The sequence below is a fragment of the Acanthamoeba castellanii genome (genome assembly GCF_000313135.1).
Source record: "Acanthamoeba castellanii str. Neff unplaced genomic scaffold scf7180000084741, whole genome shotgun sequence".
NCBI classification, from domain to species: domain Eukaryota; phylum Discosea; order Longamoebia; family Acanthamoebidae; genus Acanthamoeba; species Acanthamoeba castellanii.
Genome location: NW_004457702.1, coordinates 183,448 through 202,511, shown reverse-complemented (window position 1 = coordinate 202,511; position 19,064 = coordinate 183,448). Strand labels below are relative to the sequence as shown.

General features: G+C 58.1%; 5 protein-coding genes across 5 annotated transcripts; 2 read left to right on the top strand and 3 right to left on the bottom strand.

Annotated features, from left to right (window-relative positions):
• Positions 1–53: 53 nt before the first annotated feature.
• Positions 54–2,717, bottom strand: ACA1_171920 (uncharacterized protein; the record flags this gene model as incomplete). Its single annotated transcript, XM_004356455.1, has 10 exons — positions 54–214; positions 290–513; positions 613–950; positions 1,019–1,260; positions 1,346–1,417; positions 1,569–1,668; positions 1,782–1,856; positions 1,990–2,110; positions 2,178–2,290; positions 2,427–2,717. 10 exons carry the CDS (start codon positions 2,715–2,717, stop codon positions 54–56), a joined length of 1,737 nt encoding a protein of 578 aa, XP_004356508.1.
• Positions 2,718–3,268: 551 nt separating this feature from the next.
• On the top strand, positions 3,269–5,486 carry ACA1_171910 (the record flags this gene model as incomplete). Its single annotated transcript, XM_004356454.1, has 10 exons — positions 3,269–3,477; positions 3,606–3,717; positions 3,792–3,902; positions 4,021–4,123; positions 4,195–4,280; positions 4,405–4,480; positions 4,585–4,778; positions 4,899–4,969; positions 5,080–5,204; positions 5,305–5,486. The coding sequence occupies 10 exons, from the start codon at positions 3,269–3,271 to the stop codon at positions 5,484–5,486; spliced, it is 1,269 nt and encodes a 422-aa protein (XP_004356507.1).
• A 168-nt stretch (positions 5,487–5,654) lies between these two features.
• Positions 5,655–8,504, bottom strand: ACA1_171900 (ATPase/histidine kinase/DNA gyrase B/HSP90 domain containing protein; the record flags this gene model as incomplete). The annotated part of the gene is made up of 9 exons (XM_004356453.1): positions 5,655–6,155; positions 6,258–6,491; positions 6,579–6,968; positions 7,062–7,230; positions 7,428–7,497; positions 7,589–7,732; positions 7,815–7,916; positions 8,028–8,183; positions 8,270–8,504. 9 exons carry the CDS (start codon positions 8,502–8,504, stop codon positions 5,655–5,657), a joined length of 2,001 nt encoding a protein of 666 aa, XP_004356506.1.
• A 730-nt stretch (positions 8,505–9,234) lies between these two features.
• ACA1_171890 (Beige/BEACH domain containing protein) lies at positions 9,235–16,026 on the bottom strand (the record flags this gene model as incomplete). The annotated part of the gene is made up of 26 exons (XM_004356452.1): positions 9,235–9,315; positions 9,601–9,773; positions 9,874–10,093; positions 10,176–10,272; positions 10,381–10,575; positions 10,651–10,825; positions 10,973–11,187; positions 11,279–11,495; positions 11,563–11,653; positions 11,743–11,871; positions 11,961–12,204; positions 12,281–12,405; positions 12,491–12,586; positions 12,671–12,987; positions 13,080–13,258; positions 13,540–13,607; positions 13,727–13,933; positions 14,028–14,141; positions 14,212–14,338; positions 14,406–14,752; positions 14,829–14,918; positions 14,995–15,153; positions 15,240–15,425; positions 15,516–15,673; positions 15,717–15,783; positions 15,904–16,026. The coding sequence occupies 26 exons, from the start codon at positions 16,024–16,026 to the stop codon at positions 9,235–9,237; spliced, it is 4,200 nt and encodes a 1,399-aa protein (XP_004356505.1).
• Positions 16,027–16,306: 280 nt separating this feature from the next.
• On the top strand, positions 16,307–18,745 carry ACA1_171880 (Fbox domain containing protein; the record flags this gene model as incomplete). Its single annotated transcript, XM_004356451.1, has 5 exons — positions 16,307–16,431; positions 16,594–18,130; positions 18,270–18,389; positions 18,471–18,549; positions 18,639–18,745. 5 exons carry the CDS (start codon positions 16,307–16,309, stop codon positions 18,743–18,745), a joined length of 1,968 nt encoding a protein of 655 aa, XP_004356504.1.
• Between the last annotated feature and the right edge of the window lie 319 nt (positions 18,746–19,064).

Genomic DNA, 19,064 nt, shown 5'->3' with positions numbered 1-19,064 from the left:
CGAGATCAAAGACTGAGAGTACAGGAAAGAGAGAGACATGGTGGGTCCTCACTCTACTTCTGGAAATCGCCGTCGAAGCCGATGAAGCCGGTAAGGAGGAAGACGGGGTAGTACGCCTTCTTCTCGATTTTGGAGCACCAGTTCCACGCCGAGGTCAGGCGTCCATCGATGCAGCTTCCCGCGTCAAAGAAATCCGCTCCGCTGCCATCGAACGCTAACACACACACACACACGCCCGGTCAACATCGACGCACGCACGACACGCAGCAGGCGAGAAGGGACACGATACCATGCATGAAGAAGTCGCGCAAGATGTCCTTCCTGAGCTTGTCGACTCCGCCGAAGGTGTGATCGATGTACCGCTTCAGGCCGTCGTCCCGCACCAGCTCCTCGATCTGCTGGATGCAGATGACGATCGGGTTGAGGATGCGCGACACCTGCGTGTACTTGTCGATGAACATCAACGCGTTGGGCACGTTGTGATCGCCCAAATGGATCACGCTCGAACCCACCCTGCATCACAGACGTACCGCCAAAGTGAGTGCGTGCGGGGCGCGTGTGCGTGTGCAGTGGTGCGTGTTGTGAGTGTGCATGAGGTCGAGTGGTGGATACCAGTGGCCGATCTTCTCCTGGCAGTGGAAGAGGAGAGCGTGCATGGCTCGCCTGACGAGCGGGGCCTGCTGGACGCGGTTGAGGCCCTGGCCAGTATCGCGCAGCCTGTAGGGGCTGACCGTGCTGAGGAGGTCCTCCTCGCTCAGGTACCACAGCTTGAACATGTCGTTGGCGATCTCTCGCCACAGGGTGAGCGACTGAAGCGCGTAGTAGTACTGCCTCTCGTGGTTGTGCGTCAGGCGCGCGCCCTTCTGGCCGTAGCTGATGGCCAGCGAGTAGCCCTCCTCGATGTTGGTGGGGCTGAAGTACTGCTTGAGCAAAGCGATCATCTTGTCGACCTACAGACGCAAAACGCCATCAGCATCGTGTCGTGTGTGGTGGTGGTGGTGGAGTGGAAAGCGCGTACTGGATCTCTGTTGAAGGTGAGGTACGAGTTGTTGTCGCCGATCGAGTAGAGCAGGGTTTCGATGTCTTCCTTGGCGAGGCTGGCGGTAGCGTAGCGCTCGCTGAGGTACTTCACGGCCCTCTCCTTCTCCTTGATCTCCTGTCTGATCTGCCCTCGGGACTTGCCGTCGGGGCTGACCTCTCTCGTGGCCGTCATGATGTGCGGATCCTTGAGCAGCGCAAGAGCATCGTGTTCCGTGAGAACTGCACCGCACACGCACACGCACACGACACGCGTACATCAGTACTCCGGAGACACCAACAAACGGGCGCAACGGCGCAGCGTTACCGGTGAAGACCGTCTTGATGCTCTTCTTGCAGGAGAACTGCAGGAGCTCCTGGATCTCAGAGTTGACGCTGTCTTGCAATAAATAAACCAGTTTGCCGTACGTCGACCGCATCTTCTCTACGGTTGTTGCGGTGGCGAAGAAGGCGAAGAAGCAGCGGTGAGTACACCTGGGAGGCAGAATCGGTGTTGTTGAAGGGATGATCCCAATAGAGAGAGCATGTACCAGGGTTCATGATCTTGTATCGCCTTCCGACCTCGAAGATTGTTTGAAAGAACTTCTCGTTGTCCTTGAAGTTGTGGTCTTTGATGAGCTGCTGCCCGGCCTGATGAAGAAGAAGTAGAAAGACAGTGTCCATGTCAGAGGTCTGGAAACTGGACAATGGCGTTCACACAGAGACGAAGCAGGAGAAGGAAACGATGTTGTTGGTTGGCTTACCTTGTAGTCGTTGGCGACGACGAGACCCGACAAAATGGCACAGATGTCCTGCAGCTGCTCATAGATGCGCTTGGCCTAAAGAAACAAGAACATCAACATCAACATCAACGTGACATCGCCCACGGCAGGCCGCACATTGGTTCCGCGGCACGCACGGAGGCTGCGTGGGCTGAGAAGGAGGATGATGGTGGTGAGGACTTCGGTGTACCTTGCCCTTGAAGGAGATGATATCAACCTTGTCGGTGTACTCGGAGACCTGAAGCGCGGCTTCGAGCAGCCTCAGCAGCTTCCGCTCCTTCAGGTTCAACCGCACCGGGATGTACTTGGCCCTGCAGCGGTAGTGGTACATGTAAGCCACTGCGTCACGCTACGCCAACAGCTGGAAAGAAGTAGTACCTCTCAGTGAACCACTCGCCCATGGCTTCGACCGAAACCGGGGTCGTGGTGGGCACTGGCGCCACAGCGTCCCCATCGTCATCTCCATCGATCTCTTCTTCCTTCTCTTCGGTCTGAGATCAATCAAAACGTAGAGGCTTAGCACGTGTAGATTCAAAATTGCGTTGCTGCGATTTCTCCCACCTGAACCGTGAGGTTCTTCGCGATTGCCGCTCATCTTGTGAGTGAGGTGATGAGAAGACGACGCACCAATCGGGCTTTCTTCTGTGGTGCTTGTGGCAAAGACGAAGTGGAGGCCTTGGTGCCATCGGTGAGCTTCTTGTGCACATGCAGTCTCCGCTTGCCGCGGCGATGGAGTGCACCGAAGCACACCTCGCAGAACACATCGCCACAGGCTTCGCACAGAACCTCTTGTGGTTGATCTTCGCATTCAATGCACATGCCCGGCGGGGCCGCAGAGACACTGGTCGTCTCCTCTTCTTCTCCATCTCTCTCCTCGAGCGACATTTTGTCAGCAAAGTTGCCGTCCGATTCGAGCATTCTCGAGAGCGCGCTGCTCGGGCCGCTACCACCAGATGGAGCCTCCATTGAATCAAATGTGTGATTTACTCGTTCTCGCGAGCCTTTGATGATTGCCAAGGCATCGCTGAACGCCATTTTTTCACCTCCGTAACCCCGTCGCTGGCAGACTGCTATGTCCGAATTCCTTAAATACCAAGCTGCCGTGGGACTCGAACTGGCGTTCGCCAGCCTCTCTGGCCAGACGTAACACGTCACGGCTTGGGTTGTTGTTGGGTTGCTGCGGGTTTATTGATTTATAACTGCTGCACTGAGCTGTACACCGGTTCGCGTACGTGCCTTCTTCAGCAGATCGTTTTCCAAGCCACACTCACAATCGCAAGAAAATCTGAGTCATAAAATTCAGATTATTTATTATTTTCGAATTCGTTCTTCTGCTCCCTCCAATCTTAACCCGTGTGTGCGTCACAAGCCAAGTCACGGCACGTGAGTTGATATGCCAATCTCTTTCGTTAACATTAAGGTGCGTTAACAATTGAGGTTCTTCTCTCTTTTCTTCATCTTCCACACAGATGGGGAGCAGCGAGCTGTTGTGTGTGGCCCTCCTGGCAGGGACTGGCGCTGCCTACTACTATGACGTGCCGCCGGTCTACGTGAGCGTGGCGATGTCGGTGGTGGCCGGCCTGCTGACCTACCTCCTCATCCCTGCCGCCGCGCAGCTCTTCATCAACGCGCGCCTCTACGGCATCGACCTGAGCAAGAGCACCACCGACGTCAAAGTGTATGGCCACTTCTTCTTTTTTATTTTTTTTTCATGCACACCCTTTGCCATGCACGCTCACTTCGCACTCGTCTCTGGTGTGTGTCGTGTGTGTCGTGTGCGGCGTGTGTGTGTGTGCCACGTCGAAGGGCGGAGAGCATGGGTGTGATCGTGAGCGCGGTGTACATGGGCGTGATGTTCCTCTTCATCCCATTCCCTTTCCGCCACTGGTGGTTCAACAGCGACTTCCCTCATCACAAGGTATCTTGTACTTCTTTTCTCATCTTTTGGGGTTGTTGTTGATGATGATGGACAATGGATGATGGTGGTTCCAGTTCGAGGAGTTCATGTCGGCGCTGCTGTCCATCTGCTGCATGATCTTCCTGGGCTTCGCCGACGACGTCCTCAACCTCCGCTGGCGCCACAAGCTCATCCTGCCCACCATGGTGCCCCTCCTGCATCTTCCCCTCCAACACACCACACACACCACACACACCACACCACACACGCTCCTTCCTCACTAACTCAAGACTGGACCCTGCGCGCTATCTGGGATGACCATAGGCCACGCTGCCCCTGTTGATGGTGTACATGGCCAATCTGAACTCCACCTTCATTCTGGTGCCCATCCAGCTGAGGCCCTTCATCGGCAAGGTCATCGACCTTGGTACCAAAGCCTCCTCCTTCTTCTTCTTAACACCGCACACGTCGCGCGCATTGACGGCGTCTTATTGCCAGGCGTGCTGTACTACATCTACATGGGCATGTTGGCCGTGTTCTGCACCAACGCCATCAACATCCTGGCGGGCATCAACGGCATCGAGGTACGCGAATCTCTTCTGGCCGCCTTCGTCTCACACACCCGCCCGCTAACCTCGTATTATTTATTGTTATTATTTGTTTTTATTTAATTATGTTATTTATTATTTATTATTTATTCGATTACAGGCCGGCCAGTCGTTGGTGATTGGCGTGTCGATCCTCGCGCACAACCTCCTCCAGCTTCACCTCGGCGAAGGCAACCGTACGGCTCACACCACGTCGCGCTGAACCATTTTAACGATTATTGTATTTTATTGTATTGTATTGTTATTTACATGCTTTACATTTTATTTTATTTTTCTACAGCCGATGCCCACTACTTTTCGCTGTACTTGATCATCCCCTTCATCGCCGTGACCGCCGCCTTGCTCAAGCACAACTGGTACCCGTCGCGCGTCTTCGTGGGCGACACCTTCTGCTACTTTGCCGGCATGACCTTTGCCGTGGTCGGCATCCTGGGCCACTTCAGCAAGACCATGCTCCTCTTCTTCATCCCGCAGGTACCCTTTAGCGATGGTGATGGTGATGGTGATGATGATGTTCACTTTCATGGGAGCGACTGTTTGGCCCCAGGCCCAAAGCTGACCAATCTCTCGCGTGGTGGTGGTGGCTTCGGTCAGGTCTTGAACTTCCTCTACTCGGTGCCGCAGCTCTTCCACTTCATTCCCTGCCCTCGCCACCGCTTGCCCAAGTGCGTGCCAACCAACTGCTGCTGATCTCTCCTTGTACTTGTTGGGCGTCTGGTCATTGATGCTGACGTGGTGAATGGTGATGATGCTGGCGACTGCTCGGGCCAAACAGGTACAACCGCAAGACCGACAAGCTGGAGATGTCCCGCACGGTGTTCAAGTACGAAGAGCTCTCCACCCTGGGCAAGGTCTTCTACAACCTCCTCACCAAGTTCCGCCTCGCCCACGTCAAGATCGGTACACACCACACCCGCCAGCCCCCCCCCAATCATTATTTAACGCTGCATTCCTCGCATTCCTCACCATCATGTGGTGCTACGTGCGTTGGGTGATGTAGGCAAGGACGGGGTGATCGAAATGAACAACCTGACGATCATCAACTTTGTGCTGATGCTGGTCGGACCCACCCACGAGAGGAACCTGACCGTGATCATGCTCCTCCTCCAGGTCCTCTGCACCCTCATCGCCTTCGGCATCCGCTACCAGCTCGTCAAGCTCGTCTTCGACGTCGACCAGTGAGGCGAGTGCCACCCCCTCCCCCTCCCCCGCAGCACCAAGCCAGCGCTTTACGATAAGTAAAGTATGTACATTTGGTGAAGACGACGATGGCGACGACGATGCAACGACGGCGATGAAGATCGATGAGAATCGACGTCATCGTCATTGTGGTGGTGGAGGTGGTGTGGTTCATGTGCTCTCCTTGCGAGTGAAGAGGAGCGCGCGCCGTGTGGTGGGGTTACCGATGGTATCGCGCAGGCTCTTGACGGCAGAGGCCGACGAGGAGGACGCCAGGGACGGTCGGGGTGGTGGAACGGGCATCGGGAGGCTTCGCGACCGATTCCGCGAGCTACCACCAGCGGCCGTCGACGACGATGATGAAGAGGGAGAAGTTGAAGAGTCGTGGAGAGGCAGGGGAGAGGAATGAACGATCGGGAACGACGAGTTGTGAGACTTGCTCCGGGAGATGTGCTGTGCGGTGGTGGCTGTCGCGGTGGTGGTTGAAGAGGGAGATGGCGAAGATGATGAGGAACAGGCCAGCGTTGTGGTTGATGATGTAGTGGAAGTCCTTCCCCGGGCCTCGCCAGCAGTCGGCGCCCACTTTGCGAGCGCGGCGGCCAGCATTTCCCTTCGCAGAGGCTTGAACAGCACGTCCGACATGCCCACCTCCACGCACTTTCGGCTGTATTCCTGTGAGTCGGGAAACAAGGCTCGGTGAGTCACCGCATCACCATCATCACCATCACCATCATCAACGTGGTCTTGCTCAAGGTCTGCAAGAAGAAAGTGTACCTTGGTGGCGGAGGCGGTGAGGGCGATGATGGGCAGAGAGGGCGAACCGTGGCGAGCCGCTCCTTCAGCTTTCATCTCGAGCGCGCGGATGTGTTGGGTGGCCTTGAAGCCGTCCATGACCGGCATCTGGCAGTCCATGAGAATGATGTCGTACATCGTCGACGCCTTCTCTCCCTCCACCTCATCACTACCCCGCGCCAGCATCTGCACACACTCCAGGCCATTCGCCACCACCTGCACCCACCCGCACCGCGACACAAGTACATGGAGTGGTCAGCCTTGGGCCATCGAATGGTCAGAGTTGTGGAGCGCAGCACGTACGGTCACATTGCAACCGAGGCTGTGGAGCATGCGCTTGCCCACCAGCTGGTTGATGGGGTTGTCTTCAACCAGCAGCACCTCGAGTCCCGCGAACGCCCCTCCCGCAGCGCCGCCCACGTCCTCGTCCTGCTCCTCCTTCATCTCCCTCTCCTGCTTGCGGTTGTGGTCGGCACCAAAAACAGACTCCTCGCTCGCCGCGGCGCCGGTGGTGGCGGTGTCGGCCTCGGGTTCTGCGGCTGCGCAGGGCAGCGGGAGGATCACGGTGAAGGTCGAGCCCTGGCTCGGCTGGCTGGTGACTCCGATGGTCCCACCCATGGCGTCGCACAGGCGCTTGCTGATGGCCAGGCCCAGGCCCGATCCGCCGTATCGGCGGCTGACCGACGCATCCACCTGCGTGAAGCACTGTGATGACAAATTTAATCAAGCGTCAGCACGACGGTGATGGCGAAGAAGAAGAGGTGTGTGGTTTGTGTGTGTGTGTACCGAGAAGAGGTTGGCAATGTGGTCCTCGGAGATGCCAATGCCGGTGTCGCGTACGGTCAGCTCAATGAGACCCGAGTCGCTGCGACTAGTCAGTGTGACCGAGACAGCGCCCTTCTCCGGTGTGAACTTGATGGCATTCGAGAGGAGGCTGTACACGATCTGCCTGAACCTGGGGAGGCCATAACAACACACCAACCACTGTCAGGGAAGGAGAGAAAAAAATGGAAATTAAAAATAAAATTTTATCACGGAGTTTGGAGATAACACAATAATCACGGCCAATCATAAATATGCTCGCAGAAATCTCCTAGGTCGGTCAGATGGGGGACCAAGAGCAACGAGGAAGGGTTCTGGTATCAGCTGTACCTGACGGGGTCGCCGACGTGCTGCGGGCTGGCCACGTCGACCATCGCAGTCATTTCTAAATGTTTCTTGTCTGTACCACGGCGCCCCAAACGAAATGTTAGCGAAAGTGTTGGTCTACGGTCGTGTGTGCTTGTCGTGGTGAAACATGTTTCCACACGTACCTGCGGGAGAGCGCAGCATGTCGATGACCTTGTGCGTCTCGCTGACGACCGAGAACGGGATGTGCGCGAGCTCCAGCTGATGCGCCTCGATGCGCGCCACGTCGAGCAGGTCGTTGACCATCGACAGCAAGTGGTCCGCACAGTCTGGCGCCGCAAAGAGAGATACAATCGTGCGTCAGGCGTGCGTGAGCGAGCGTGTGCGGTCGCACAACGTGTGTGGGGGTACCTGCGATGATCGCCACGGCTTGGCTCGCCTTAGTGTTCGGTGCCAGGGTTGATTGCAGCTCGCTGCTCATTGCAATGATACCGTGCATCGGCGTGCGCAGTTCTGAACATGTCGCGACACCAACCGGTCAGTCTCCGTTTACCGACAGTTGATGAGGAAGAAGGGCGATTGATCGACATGATGTTGATGGTGTTGATATTGATATTGTTGTACCATGGCTGATGTTGGCGAGGAAGTCGCTCTTGGCCCGGGCCGCTTCGTCGAGGGCCTTGCGCAGCTGTCCCCGAAGCACCGCATCGCGCGAGTAGCGGGTGCCCACCGCGCACACCGTCACCACGACCAGCAGCCAGCCGTCCGACATCGACGCACCTGAGCCATACCCAACCCACACAGCTTGTTAGCATCAAAAGAACTTCGTCTTCTTCTTCTTCTTCTCTTTCCTCTTCACCACGTACCGAGTAGCGTGTGTCGAAATCCGTTCAAGGAGACGGTGGAAGAAGAAACGATGTAGCGGAGGGCCGAAGTCTGGAGGAGCACCAGGACGAGGGCCGCAGCGCAGCTGCCCAGGCCTCGGGCGTGGAGCATGAGCGGTGGTATGCACATGAACCAGTAGTAGAGGTCGCGCGGGTTGCGGTCGGTCAGGACCACGAGAGTCAGCAGGAGGTCGAGGACTCCCACGCCGAGGGGCATGCTCGCCCATCTGGCGGGGTGGAGAAAGAAAAGTCTGAAGAAGATGAAGCCGAAGAGGGCGAAGAAGATTGAAATCGTGGTAGAGGACGCGAAATAGGTTGCGGAGTCGAAGAGGGTGAAGCTGAGAAGGGCCAGGGAGCCGATGAGGCAGGTTCCGATGGACCACTTCACCAACTCCTCTTCCTCGACAACATGTTCGTTGCCCTCTTCTCGAGATCGAGGAGTTCTTGTTGAAGTAGTAGAGATGGTGGCTAATGAAGGGGAACTCGAAGATGGTGGTGAAGAAGGCGGGAACGGAGCTGATGCTGAAGCCAAACTCATGGCTCACGTGTGTTATGGTGGTGCCGCGCGTTGCGTGTTGAGGAGGACAACAACAGAAGATGGAGTTGGGCTGAGAAGAGAAGAGAATAGAATCATAGCGTGTGCCAGATACCCAAAGCACGCGAGGCGCCCAAGCCGTGATGAGGGTTTGACAAGTGGTTCCATCGACCAGCTCAGATCTTGGCCAGATGTACGGGACACCTGAGAAACGCCTAGAACTTTCCTGCGCCCTGATTGGGCCAATTAAAGAAAGTGGCCGTGGAGCCTCCGATTGGCAAGCGTTCTGTGCGCGCCACCTTTTCGAGAGCGAGCGGTGGTCATAATGTTGCGGTCGTAGTGTTAAGATGTCAATTGTGTTTACACTCAGGATGTTGCCAGGGAAGTTCAAACACACATATGAGTACCCAGGCTAGTGGCATATCTTGAGGGTGCCATCGTCGTAGCCGACGAGGGCGACCTGGTGTAGGGGGAGGAGGGCCAGGTTGGATACCTGCGTGGGCTTCACGAAGGGACCCTTGGCCGCCGGGCCGCCCACCCCGCCCGCGTCGCCGGCTATGCGAACTGCCCGTGGCTGATCGTCGTCGTGCGTTTTGGTGTCATTCGCCATCACGCACGCAACGCGACGCGACGCAGCACACAACCCACAGAACGAGAACGCACCAGAGCCAAGCACGGCCGTCATCATGAACGTGAGAAGAAATGGAACAAGTGAGTGCAATCGGTCTTTCCATTGCGAGAGAGGTGATGGAATCGTTGATGAGGGATGAGAGCGCACCTGGGCTTCGTCGGCGGTGCTGTCATAGGGCGGCAGAGGCGTGGCGGCTACTCGGTGGCCCGCCGTTGACAGGCCAAAGTAAGGCGGATGGGGTGCCAGCGCGGTGATGGCCTCCGCACCGTGCGGCTGGAACGAACGCAACGCCACGGGCGCGTTGCCCGACAGATCCCAAACTGTTCGCGTGTCGTGCGGTGTCGTGTCGTGTGGTTGTTGTGAGCGCCATCTTCAGCACAGGAGGCGATGATTGAAGTGGCAGGTGATTGAAGAAATTACCCGTCAGAGTGCGCTCGGCGGCGGTCAGCAGCATGTGGGGCATGCCGGGGACCGTTTCGGCGTGGGACACGCCGGATTCGCTGTTGACTTTCCATCGATACAGGACCAGGCCCATGCGCGCGTCGAGCACACACATGCCGCCGCCGCTGTCGCCCACCGCCACCCACGGCTTTCCCTCGTCACCATCTCCGCCACCAACCGTGACCACCGTCGCTCGGACCTAAAAATGAAGCCAGGCCCACGAACCAATCCATAAATAGACAGGATTTAGAACCCGAAACGAAAGGAGAGGGAGGAAGTACGGAGCGCAGGGGTTTGGCGGCGAAAGCGCTCGGTGGCGGCTGCAGACAGGGCAGACCCCAGTCGGCCACCTGCGCCCCAGCACGGACGTCGATCATCCTGGCGGTGTGTTGTGTGTGTCGTGTGCATCGTGCATCGTGTGTGCGCGCGCGCGTGTCTGTGAGGCCATGTACTCACTGAGTTGTGGGGCGATGATTGCCGGCGTACCAGACGGACTCTTGGGTGGCGGCGGCGAGGGTGAACGGGTTGGGCAGGGGTCGGAAGGCGGTGAAGGGGCTGGCCTCGGACTCGAAGTTGAGGAGACGCTGCCCGGGATCCGGGTCCCACACATGCAGCGCGCCGTCGTTGGACGCCATCACCTCGCCGCTCCCGCCCACAAAGAAGCAGTCCCTCACCGCGTTCCTGGAGTTGGCCACGCCGTAAGCAAGGTGTGCCGTGTGTGTCGTGTGTGTCGTTTAGTTTTGTGTCGGAAAGTACCGATGGCCGCGGTAGATGGTCTTGCACTTGGCGGTGTCGGTGGTCCAGCACTTGACCAGGCAGTCCTTGCCTCCCGTGGCAAAGGTGAGCTCCGACGGGTGGATGTCGGCGCACAGAACGCCGCTGCTGTGGCCCTTCCACGTGTGCAGCACGGAACCAGCCAGCGCCCATCGACCTTCACCCGCTCGATGGCCCTCTTCATTCAGACACGTAGCACAGGGTGAGAGTCACATGAAGTTTTTGTGTGAGTGTGTGTGGTGTGTGTGTGTGTGTGGTGTGTGGTGCGTGTGCTGTTTGCTTGCGTTGTGAGGGGAGGTGGTACGATAGTTGCTGGGTTGGCGTTCCAGCCAGTTGGTAGACGCGGTCTCGCTTTCTCCGAGCGCACCGAGCCCAAGCGGGTCCTCGCTGGGTTTGATGGGGCTGCCGGCCCGAGTCTGCACGCTGGACGCCGATGCCGACGCCGACATGGTGTAGCGTCCTGATGCGCGGGGTGACGGCGTACGTGGCGTTGGCGCGCTCAGTTCGGCCAACACCGCCCTGCAACAACCAGTTGTCAGCATCAATGTACTTACACAATGGCACACACACACGCCACACGCCACACGCACGCGACACACGCGTAACGCACGCATGGGGGCAGTGTCGATGAAGAGCGTCGGTGCCGACGATGAGCACCAGGCAGTTGCACAGGCTGCGCACAATGTCGGCGATCTCGCCGCCCCACATCGCGGCCGCGGTCTCGCCGGCAGCCTCGCGCTCGGCCTTGTTGCGAAGGTAACCGTCGTGGCACGCGCTCAAAAATTGCTGCACGTACCGCATCACGTGCCGCTCCGTGTCACCCGCACCTGATCACATGCGCACACGCGTCAGTGTTGTGTGTACGATGCCGGTTTCGCGCGTACGTGCGTGTACCAATGCGAGTGGCGACGGAGCACAAGGCAGCCACGAGCGGTCGGAGGTACGGCGGAGGGCTCGCCACCCATTCTCCGGCTTGTGACTGCGCCTGTTCGTCCACGCAGGGTTAGTCATGATTAATAATAAGAAATAAATAAATAAAAGATGATTTATAACAAGAAATAATAAAAGATTGACCTGAGGCAGCGACAAGATGGCAGCGAGATGGACCGAGCCGCCGCCGACCACGAACTCTTGCATGACCGTGTCCGCGCTCAACACTTGGTCGACCAGCTGCGTGGGATAGGATTGGTTTGTGTTCACTGACTGTCTGACTGACGACTCGCACCGCACACGCTACACATACACGCGACAGACACATGGCATACATGGCACAAGCATGACACACGCCGTACCCCTTGGATGAGAGAGAAGAGTGGCGGGAGCTGGCGAGAGTCACCGACGGCGGTTTGCTTGAGCGCTCGCTGCAGGAGGTTCTGGAGGGCGGGCAGGTAGTGGCGCTGCGTCACGCCTTCGCCCACCTCCGCGGCGATGTGCACGAGCGCGTGGACGAGATGCAGTGACGGCGCGGGCTTGGACAATTGCTCGAGGAGCGGCCACACAATGAACCGAAGCGCCAGGCCAGGGCCCAGTTGCGAACTGAACCGCACACGGCACACCCAGGTAAGAAGAAAAATGAAGAGAAATGAAAGAGAAAAGCTGGCTTCGGTCGTACGCGAGGCGGATGAGGGTGTTGGCGGTGAGGGACGGAAGGGTTTCGGCCTTCATGCGGAGGGTGTCGAGAAGGAGCGGGAGGATGTGTGTGACAAAATTGCGCTGGCCGAAGGCGCGCAACGACGCCTGTTGGCAAGGCACGAGAAGCAGAGAGAGATGAGTCGGCTATTTCGTGGGAAGAAACGAACAACAGCGAGCTACGGTGGGCTACCGTTATGACGTCGGCTCGGAGCAGCTCGTGCAAGAGCTTGAGGTCCTCTTGCTGGTACAATCGCTTGAGCGGCTTCATCAGCGCTTGCCTCGCGATCTGTCGTGTGCGCGATCGTGTGAGTTAATGTGGCAAAGTTGTGTGTGTGTGTGTGTGTGTGTGTGTGTGTGTCATGTAACTTACGTCGGGGTGGAGCAGAGGAGCTACGGTGGGCAGAAGGTTGACCGCGACATTCCAGGCGGCCGGGTCGGAGAGGAACGGTGTCACGGACTGCATGGCCACCCGCTGGCCCTCCGGCGGGAGTCGGACGACGAGCGCGGGCAAGTGCTCCAGCGCAAAGCTCAGACGCGCGGTCGGACCGCCGGAAGCGGGGATGGAGTTGAATCGGGCCAGGAACGAGTAGAGCGGCGAGAAGTAGGCCGGGAAGACGGACGACGTCAGCGCAGACGCGGCTGTGTGTCGCTTGGCCGGATCCTTCTCCAACATACGCAGCACCATATCTGTGTGTGCGATCATCAGCTCACGCACACGCACACGCACACGCACACGCACACAACAGGCAACACAGCAAAAGCGAGGTGCGCACGAATACCGTGTACGTCAGAGGGGAGCTCGCCGAGGAAGGCCGGGAGTTGGCCGGTGCTGATGAATTGTTGCATCGACCGCTGTGTGAAGGCCGGGCGTTCCATGCACATCTCTGCGATGATGCACCCCGCAGCAAACACGTCCTCGGCCTGCCCGTCCTTCAGGTCCGCCGGCTCGCCGCCCGTCCTGCCAAGGCACAACCAACCACAACTCAGTAAATTAGTTCGTGTAAATGTATGAATTGGGAAAACAATCAGCCCAGAGATCGAAAAAATGATCAGGGCAGGGAGCAAATACGAATAAACGGGAAAGAGTCGGTCAAAGTCCTCCACGAAGTGGAGATAGGTTTCAGCTGATCGTAGGTCGTCCGCTGGTCGGCGAATGCTGATGAGTGTAGGAGAGATAGGACAGGTCACTCACGTCGCCACCGCATGCGTACAGAGAGTACAGTGTGGGGGGGGGCGTACCCACTCCCTTGGGCAGACGCATTGCGCGGGGGATGAGGATGGTAGAAGAGTTGAACGTAGCCGTGCCTCTGCGGCCAGGCATGCTCCATCAAGGCCTGGTACAGTTGATATCAGGCTTTTGTGTGGTGTGTGTGTTTGTGTGTGTGTGTGTTTCTGGTGTCTCCTGTGCGTCGTGCGTGATACATACCACGTTTTTTGCGGCGTGTGCGGCAGGACCAGACAGCAGGTAGCCGAAGGTGAGATCAATCCAGTGGTGGAGCTGCGTTGACACCTCTTCACCCTCGAGACACTGGCGGTGCTTTGCGATGAAGTCCTCCGGGCTCGACGCCCACGCAGGCACGGCGAGATGGGGCATTCCCGGATTCGTGGACCTGAACACCGACGGGTCCGTGTACTTGATGTGTCATCAAACACACACACGACGCAACATGATGAACGTAAGCTCAAATACAACAAAGCAATGGATCTGTTTCGGTGTGTACACGTACAAACTCAGGGATGGCTTCGTCCGGCGTCTGGTCATACAGATTCTGAACTGTGGATGGGTACTCCTCGGGCACGTAAGTCGCTCTCACGAATTGCCGCAGCACCGGCACCGGTGTCTGCTCACCGCCATCAGATGATATATAGCAAATTAATGGACAAAAAAGAATGAAGAAATGAGAGGAATACCTTGCGGGCCAGGTAGAGGTAGTAAGAGAGTTCGGAGAGAAGGTCGGTGACGTGGTGCCGCGGCTGCCCCGAATCGAGCCCACCAGCGCCCCAGGTGCTGTCCAGCTGCTCGTCCCCTTTTGCCAACCTGTGCCATGTGTGTGTGCCATATATCAGCACAGACAGTGGCAGCAGAAAGCGCCAGGCAGGGGTACCTAGACTTGGACCTCCTGAGGTCACGCCACGTTCGGTCTTGATTGAACTCCACGACCCACGGCACGACCGGGTGGAAGTTGGGGTCGCCCACCCTCCGCCCCGCCAGCTCGTTGAGCGCCAGCAGGTAGTCGAGATTGGTGAGCTCGCGTGCCATCCAGCGCTCGACGAGGGACTTGACCACGGTGCCCTCCGAATTGGAGCCGGCGAGTGGTCGCGATTCCCTGGGCGATGCGCAGTGGAATCCGGCGAGGGTGACCCACAGATCGGGACTGAGCGTGATGAACTCGGGGCGAAGCGACCCGTGCGTGACACCGCGCGCGTGACAGTGGTGAAGCGTGTGCAGGACCTGGTCGGCGGCAAGGAATGGGAGCAATTTTTAGATCTTGCCCTCCACAAGCCTGGTGCGCTCGTGCTGTACGTACCTGGTAAGCGATCCACTTTCTGGTGTCCCCTACGTCGAGCGTCTGCCTGCTGAATCGGATCAGCCCTTCGACCGTGTGCCCGCCCCATTCCTGGTACCGCACCATTGAGTGAATCACCGCGCAGCACGAGAGCCCTGCCATTTCCATCGATCGCAGGCGCGCGTACCATGAGCATATAGAAGGCCTTGTCGGTCTCAACGACCTTGAAGATTCGCGGCAGGTTGGGGTGCAGTGCACCTGGCCGGACCTGCTGCTGCTGCACGAGTGCATTCAGGCGCGGACTGGCGCACTTCCGCTTGTTGACTTCGCAATCCTCCAGGACGACCTGGGCGTGCTACATGACATCGCCAGATATCACAATGAGTGTCAGTGCTTGGCATCGAGGACACACCACACACACGAGGGCTGTACCAAGGCGGATACGACGTGCTCGAGGCATTCCCGGGTGGACTGCACGGGCCAGACGTGCGTGTTGGCGGAGAGGGGCGCCGGGCCGAAAGGCAAGGAAATGAGGCTCCGCTCCGGCACGTTCCCGGCGAGCTCGTCCAGGTAGGCCTCAAGCGACTGACCTAGGTCATTCATTCCGAACGCGTCGACCTGATGGTCACCATCCTACGACATGCGACCACAAACCGATTAGTCAATCTCAGCAATGCTATTGAAGAAGACATCAACTCGCTCACGCACCTGGTCGTTCGTGTCGTCAATGGCAGCTTCGTCAGGCCCCTGGGCAGTTGTGACTGGCGTGGTGTGCTTGCGGAGCACCTTGACCAGCACCGGACGACCGACGTCGGCCGCTGCTGCCTCTGTGCACAGAGCGATTCGCACATCCTTTTGCATCAGTACTGGCAGGCCAGCCGCGTCAGCTTCATGTGCCGGCATGTGTACCTGCGTTCTGGTGTGTAGTGGCCTCGGCGGCCCTGCCCTCGCGCATGCCCTTGAGGAAAGCATCCCCCTGTACAAATAAGGCACCATCATCCAGCAGGCTCTCTACATCGCTGCCCACCTGCACACGTAATCGAATAATGAATAAGATTAAATATTGATTTTAAAAAAATGAAGATGGAGGGACTACCATGCTGCAGACTTCGGGAGGGACGAGCCCATGGGCACCACCGTGAGCCGGAAAGTAGAGGCTCAGGCCGAGGTCCTCCTCCACCGCCTCCCGCACCTCCTCCACGCTCACCCACTGCCCCATCTCCACCACCTTTTCTGTTTCTGTTTCTTTCTTTTCAAATTCATTTTCTTCGTAGCCTTTTCTATTTCTTTTCGTTTCGTTGTTTCGGAAATGTTTAGGAGGCGAAGGAGCGCTCTAACCGAAATTCGGGCGGAACTAAAAAATCAGTGGAAAGGTTGCTCGCGTGCGCAAGCAAGAAGACAAGGCCTTCGCGAGACAACACAACAACACAGGCGCCCTTTCTTTGTCGCGAAGACCCACGAGTTGGTTGTGCGGAAGGAGGCAAAGAAGAACTTGAAGGATGTCGCTGGCATCGATGAGCAGCTTTGCGGGGGAGGAGGACCTGCACGGCCTGGCCTCCATGTTTCCCCGCCTGGAGGCACAACTCCGCGAAGCCGAGAAGGGCTTCACCTCGACCATGCTCAGGTACCCACCCTCCCTAATATTCATTTTATTTAGTATGAGAGAACAATTAAAATTAAATAATACACAGCGTCATTGGTCCTACGAATTGTGTGCAATTAAATAATAAACAAATAATAGCGGTTTATTTATTATATATAAATATTTGTTATGCTGCCACGTCAGGTTCTGTCCAGACCGTGCGGTGATGGAGTTGGAAGTGCTCGCCCGGGCGAAGGCCACCAACGAGGTGCGCAAGATCCACGGCTTCCACGTCATCTGCCCGCTCGTGTGTCTGCCCAGCGAGGTGCTGGTCTCCAACATCCTGCGGCGGCTCGACCCCGTCTCCCTGTGCCGGGTGTCGATGACCTGCGCCTTCCTGTACGAGCTGGCCAGCGACAACCTGCTCTGGCGCGGCCTCTACGACGAGTGGGAGCGCAAGTGGGAGATTGTGAGCCGCAAGGTGCGCACCTTTGGCGTCTACATGAGCGACAGCGAGCTCCTCTTCGCGGCCAGCGACGATGACGACGATGGCGACGACGGTGACGATGATGATGACGATGGTGACGATGGTGACGACAGCAGCGACGAACTCGAAGACATGGACAAGGAGAGAAGTAGCAGCGATGACGGGGATGGTGGCGGGCAGAAGGAGTATGAGGAGATGAAGGAGGACGAAGACGATGATGATGAAGACGAGAAGGTGGGGAATGATGACAGCGACGAGCAGCTGCAGCAGAACGCGAGCGAAAGCGAAGACGACAACATGGAAATCGACGAGCAGCGTCGGCCCAAGATCAAGATCGGCAGCAACCGAACGCCCAACCGACTCCCCAAGCGAAAAGCGAACGCGAACAAGAAAGCGAAAGCGAAAGCGAAAGCGAAAACGGTGAAAAGAACGAAGGAAGAAAAGCGGCCGGCGATCAAGAAGACGCAAGCGACAAGAGCGAAAGCGAAGAGTGCCGCGGCGGCGTTGATCAACTCCAGCCCGGCCGGGCCGTACTCCGGCAAGATCGTGCCCTTCTCCGCCTTTAACAACACCTCCGCCTCCGACGTGCCGACCAAGCGCAAGGGCAGTGCGATCATCATTGGCGGCGGCGCCACCGGGCTGCGACCCAAGGGACTCGAGTTTGACTCCGCAGCGGACAATCTGTACAGCAACCCGGCGCCGCCGCACCGCGTGCAGGCGATGGCGCGCGAGGAGAGCGACGGCGAGCGACGCGAGCGGGAGAAGATGGTGCACGACATGCAGCGCGAGTGGCGCCGGCTGCTCGACCGGGTGGCCCGTCGCGAGGCCCACGACGAGCGCGCCCACGCCTTCTACTGGAAGCACTGCTTCCGCGAGCTCGAGATCCAGGCGCTCAACCGCAAGAAGAAGGACGTGTCGGCCCGCAAGCGCGGCGCGCTCCACAAGCTGCTCGCGCGGCCGGGCACCAACCTCTCGCTCCAGGCTGCCGTGTTCCCGCTCCCGCTCAAGTGGCTTCTGGCCAAGGAGACCGCGGCGGCGGCGGCGGCGCGCGACGGCAGCAAGCCGAGGCCCGCCACGTCGCCTCGGGCCAGGCGAGGGTCGGTGACCGCCACGAATGGCCTCGACGAGAGTCCGTTTCAGTCGATCGTGTCGAAGGTGTTCGAGAACAACAAGCGCCTGTTCTCGCTGCGCAATCCGTTCGACGCCTTTGACGAGGACGCACAGAACCGGCCCGGCAACCTTCCGCCGAACGAGGTACAACCACTCGTGTGTGCACTTGCCTTTTAGTCGGAAAGAGCACGTGTGTCGTGTCGTGTGGCGTGCGTGTCGTGTCGTGTTGTGTGGAGTGTTCGCATTTCGCTCAAGTCGTGTTGATTGTTGTGTCCTGGCCCAGGAGTGGCTCCACTTCGGGCGGCTGCGAGAGGTGCGAGGCGGAGACAGTCTGCTCGAGATCGTCTTCTCGGTCAAGGGCGACGACAGGGACACCCAGAAACAGAGAGCCACCACACTCACCGTACGCTGACCCACACACACACGCGAACGTCAATCATAACTCTTATCTCACCCGATCGCGGCCTCTTCGTTCGGTTCGCAGTTCATCAAGGAGATGCGCGCCATGCTGGGCGGTGAGATCGAGGGCATCTGGGAGGATGCCGACTACGGGTTCGGCGGAGGTACGTCACGACGTTCGCCACCACCACGACCACCACCACCCTGTTGTGTTGACGGATTGTCGTCCACCGCACACTTGTTCGTGGTTCAGGCGACTCGCATAGGCTTGTGGTCTTCAGCACGCCGGGCCGAAAGGGCCTGTTGCTGCAGTGGTCGTGGGAAAACAATTCGAACCTGCTCCAGCCCTGGCACCAATAGGCAAAAAGAAAATCACCTGGTGAAATCAGTATTCAGCGTGTTGCAAGCTTTTGGCTGTCCGGACCGCACCCCAGGTGTTGTGAGCGGCGAGGCTCCCCCAAGAACGCCACCGCAGCGAGCGACGGTGCTCCCTCCAAAGAACGAAGCGCGAAAGCGACAAAGAACGAAGTGCGAAAGCGAAGGGCATGCGGGACGGAAATGAAGCGCGGCTGGGGCCTTTTCCGGCGCGGGCGGAATGCGGGGAAGCAAACAACAAACTACGCCGACACATAACCACAACATAACACACAACACGACAAGGGAGCAGCCACACGAAAAC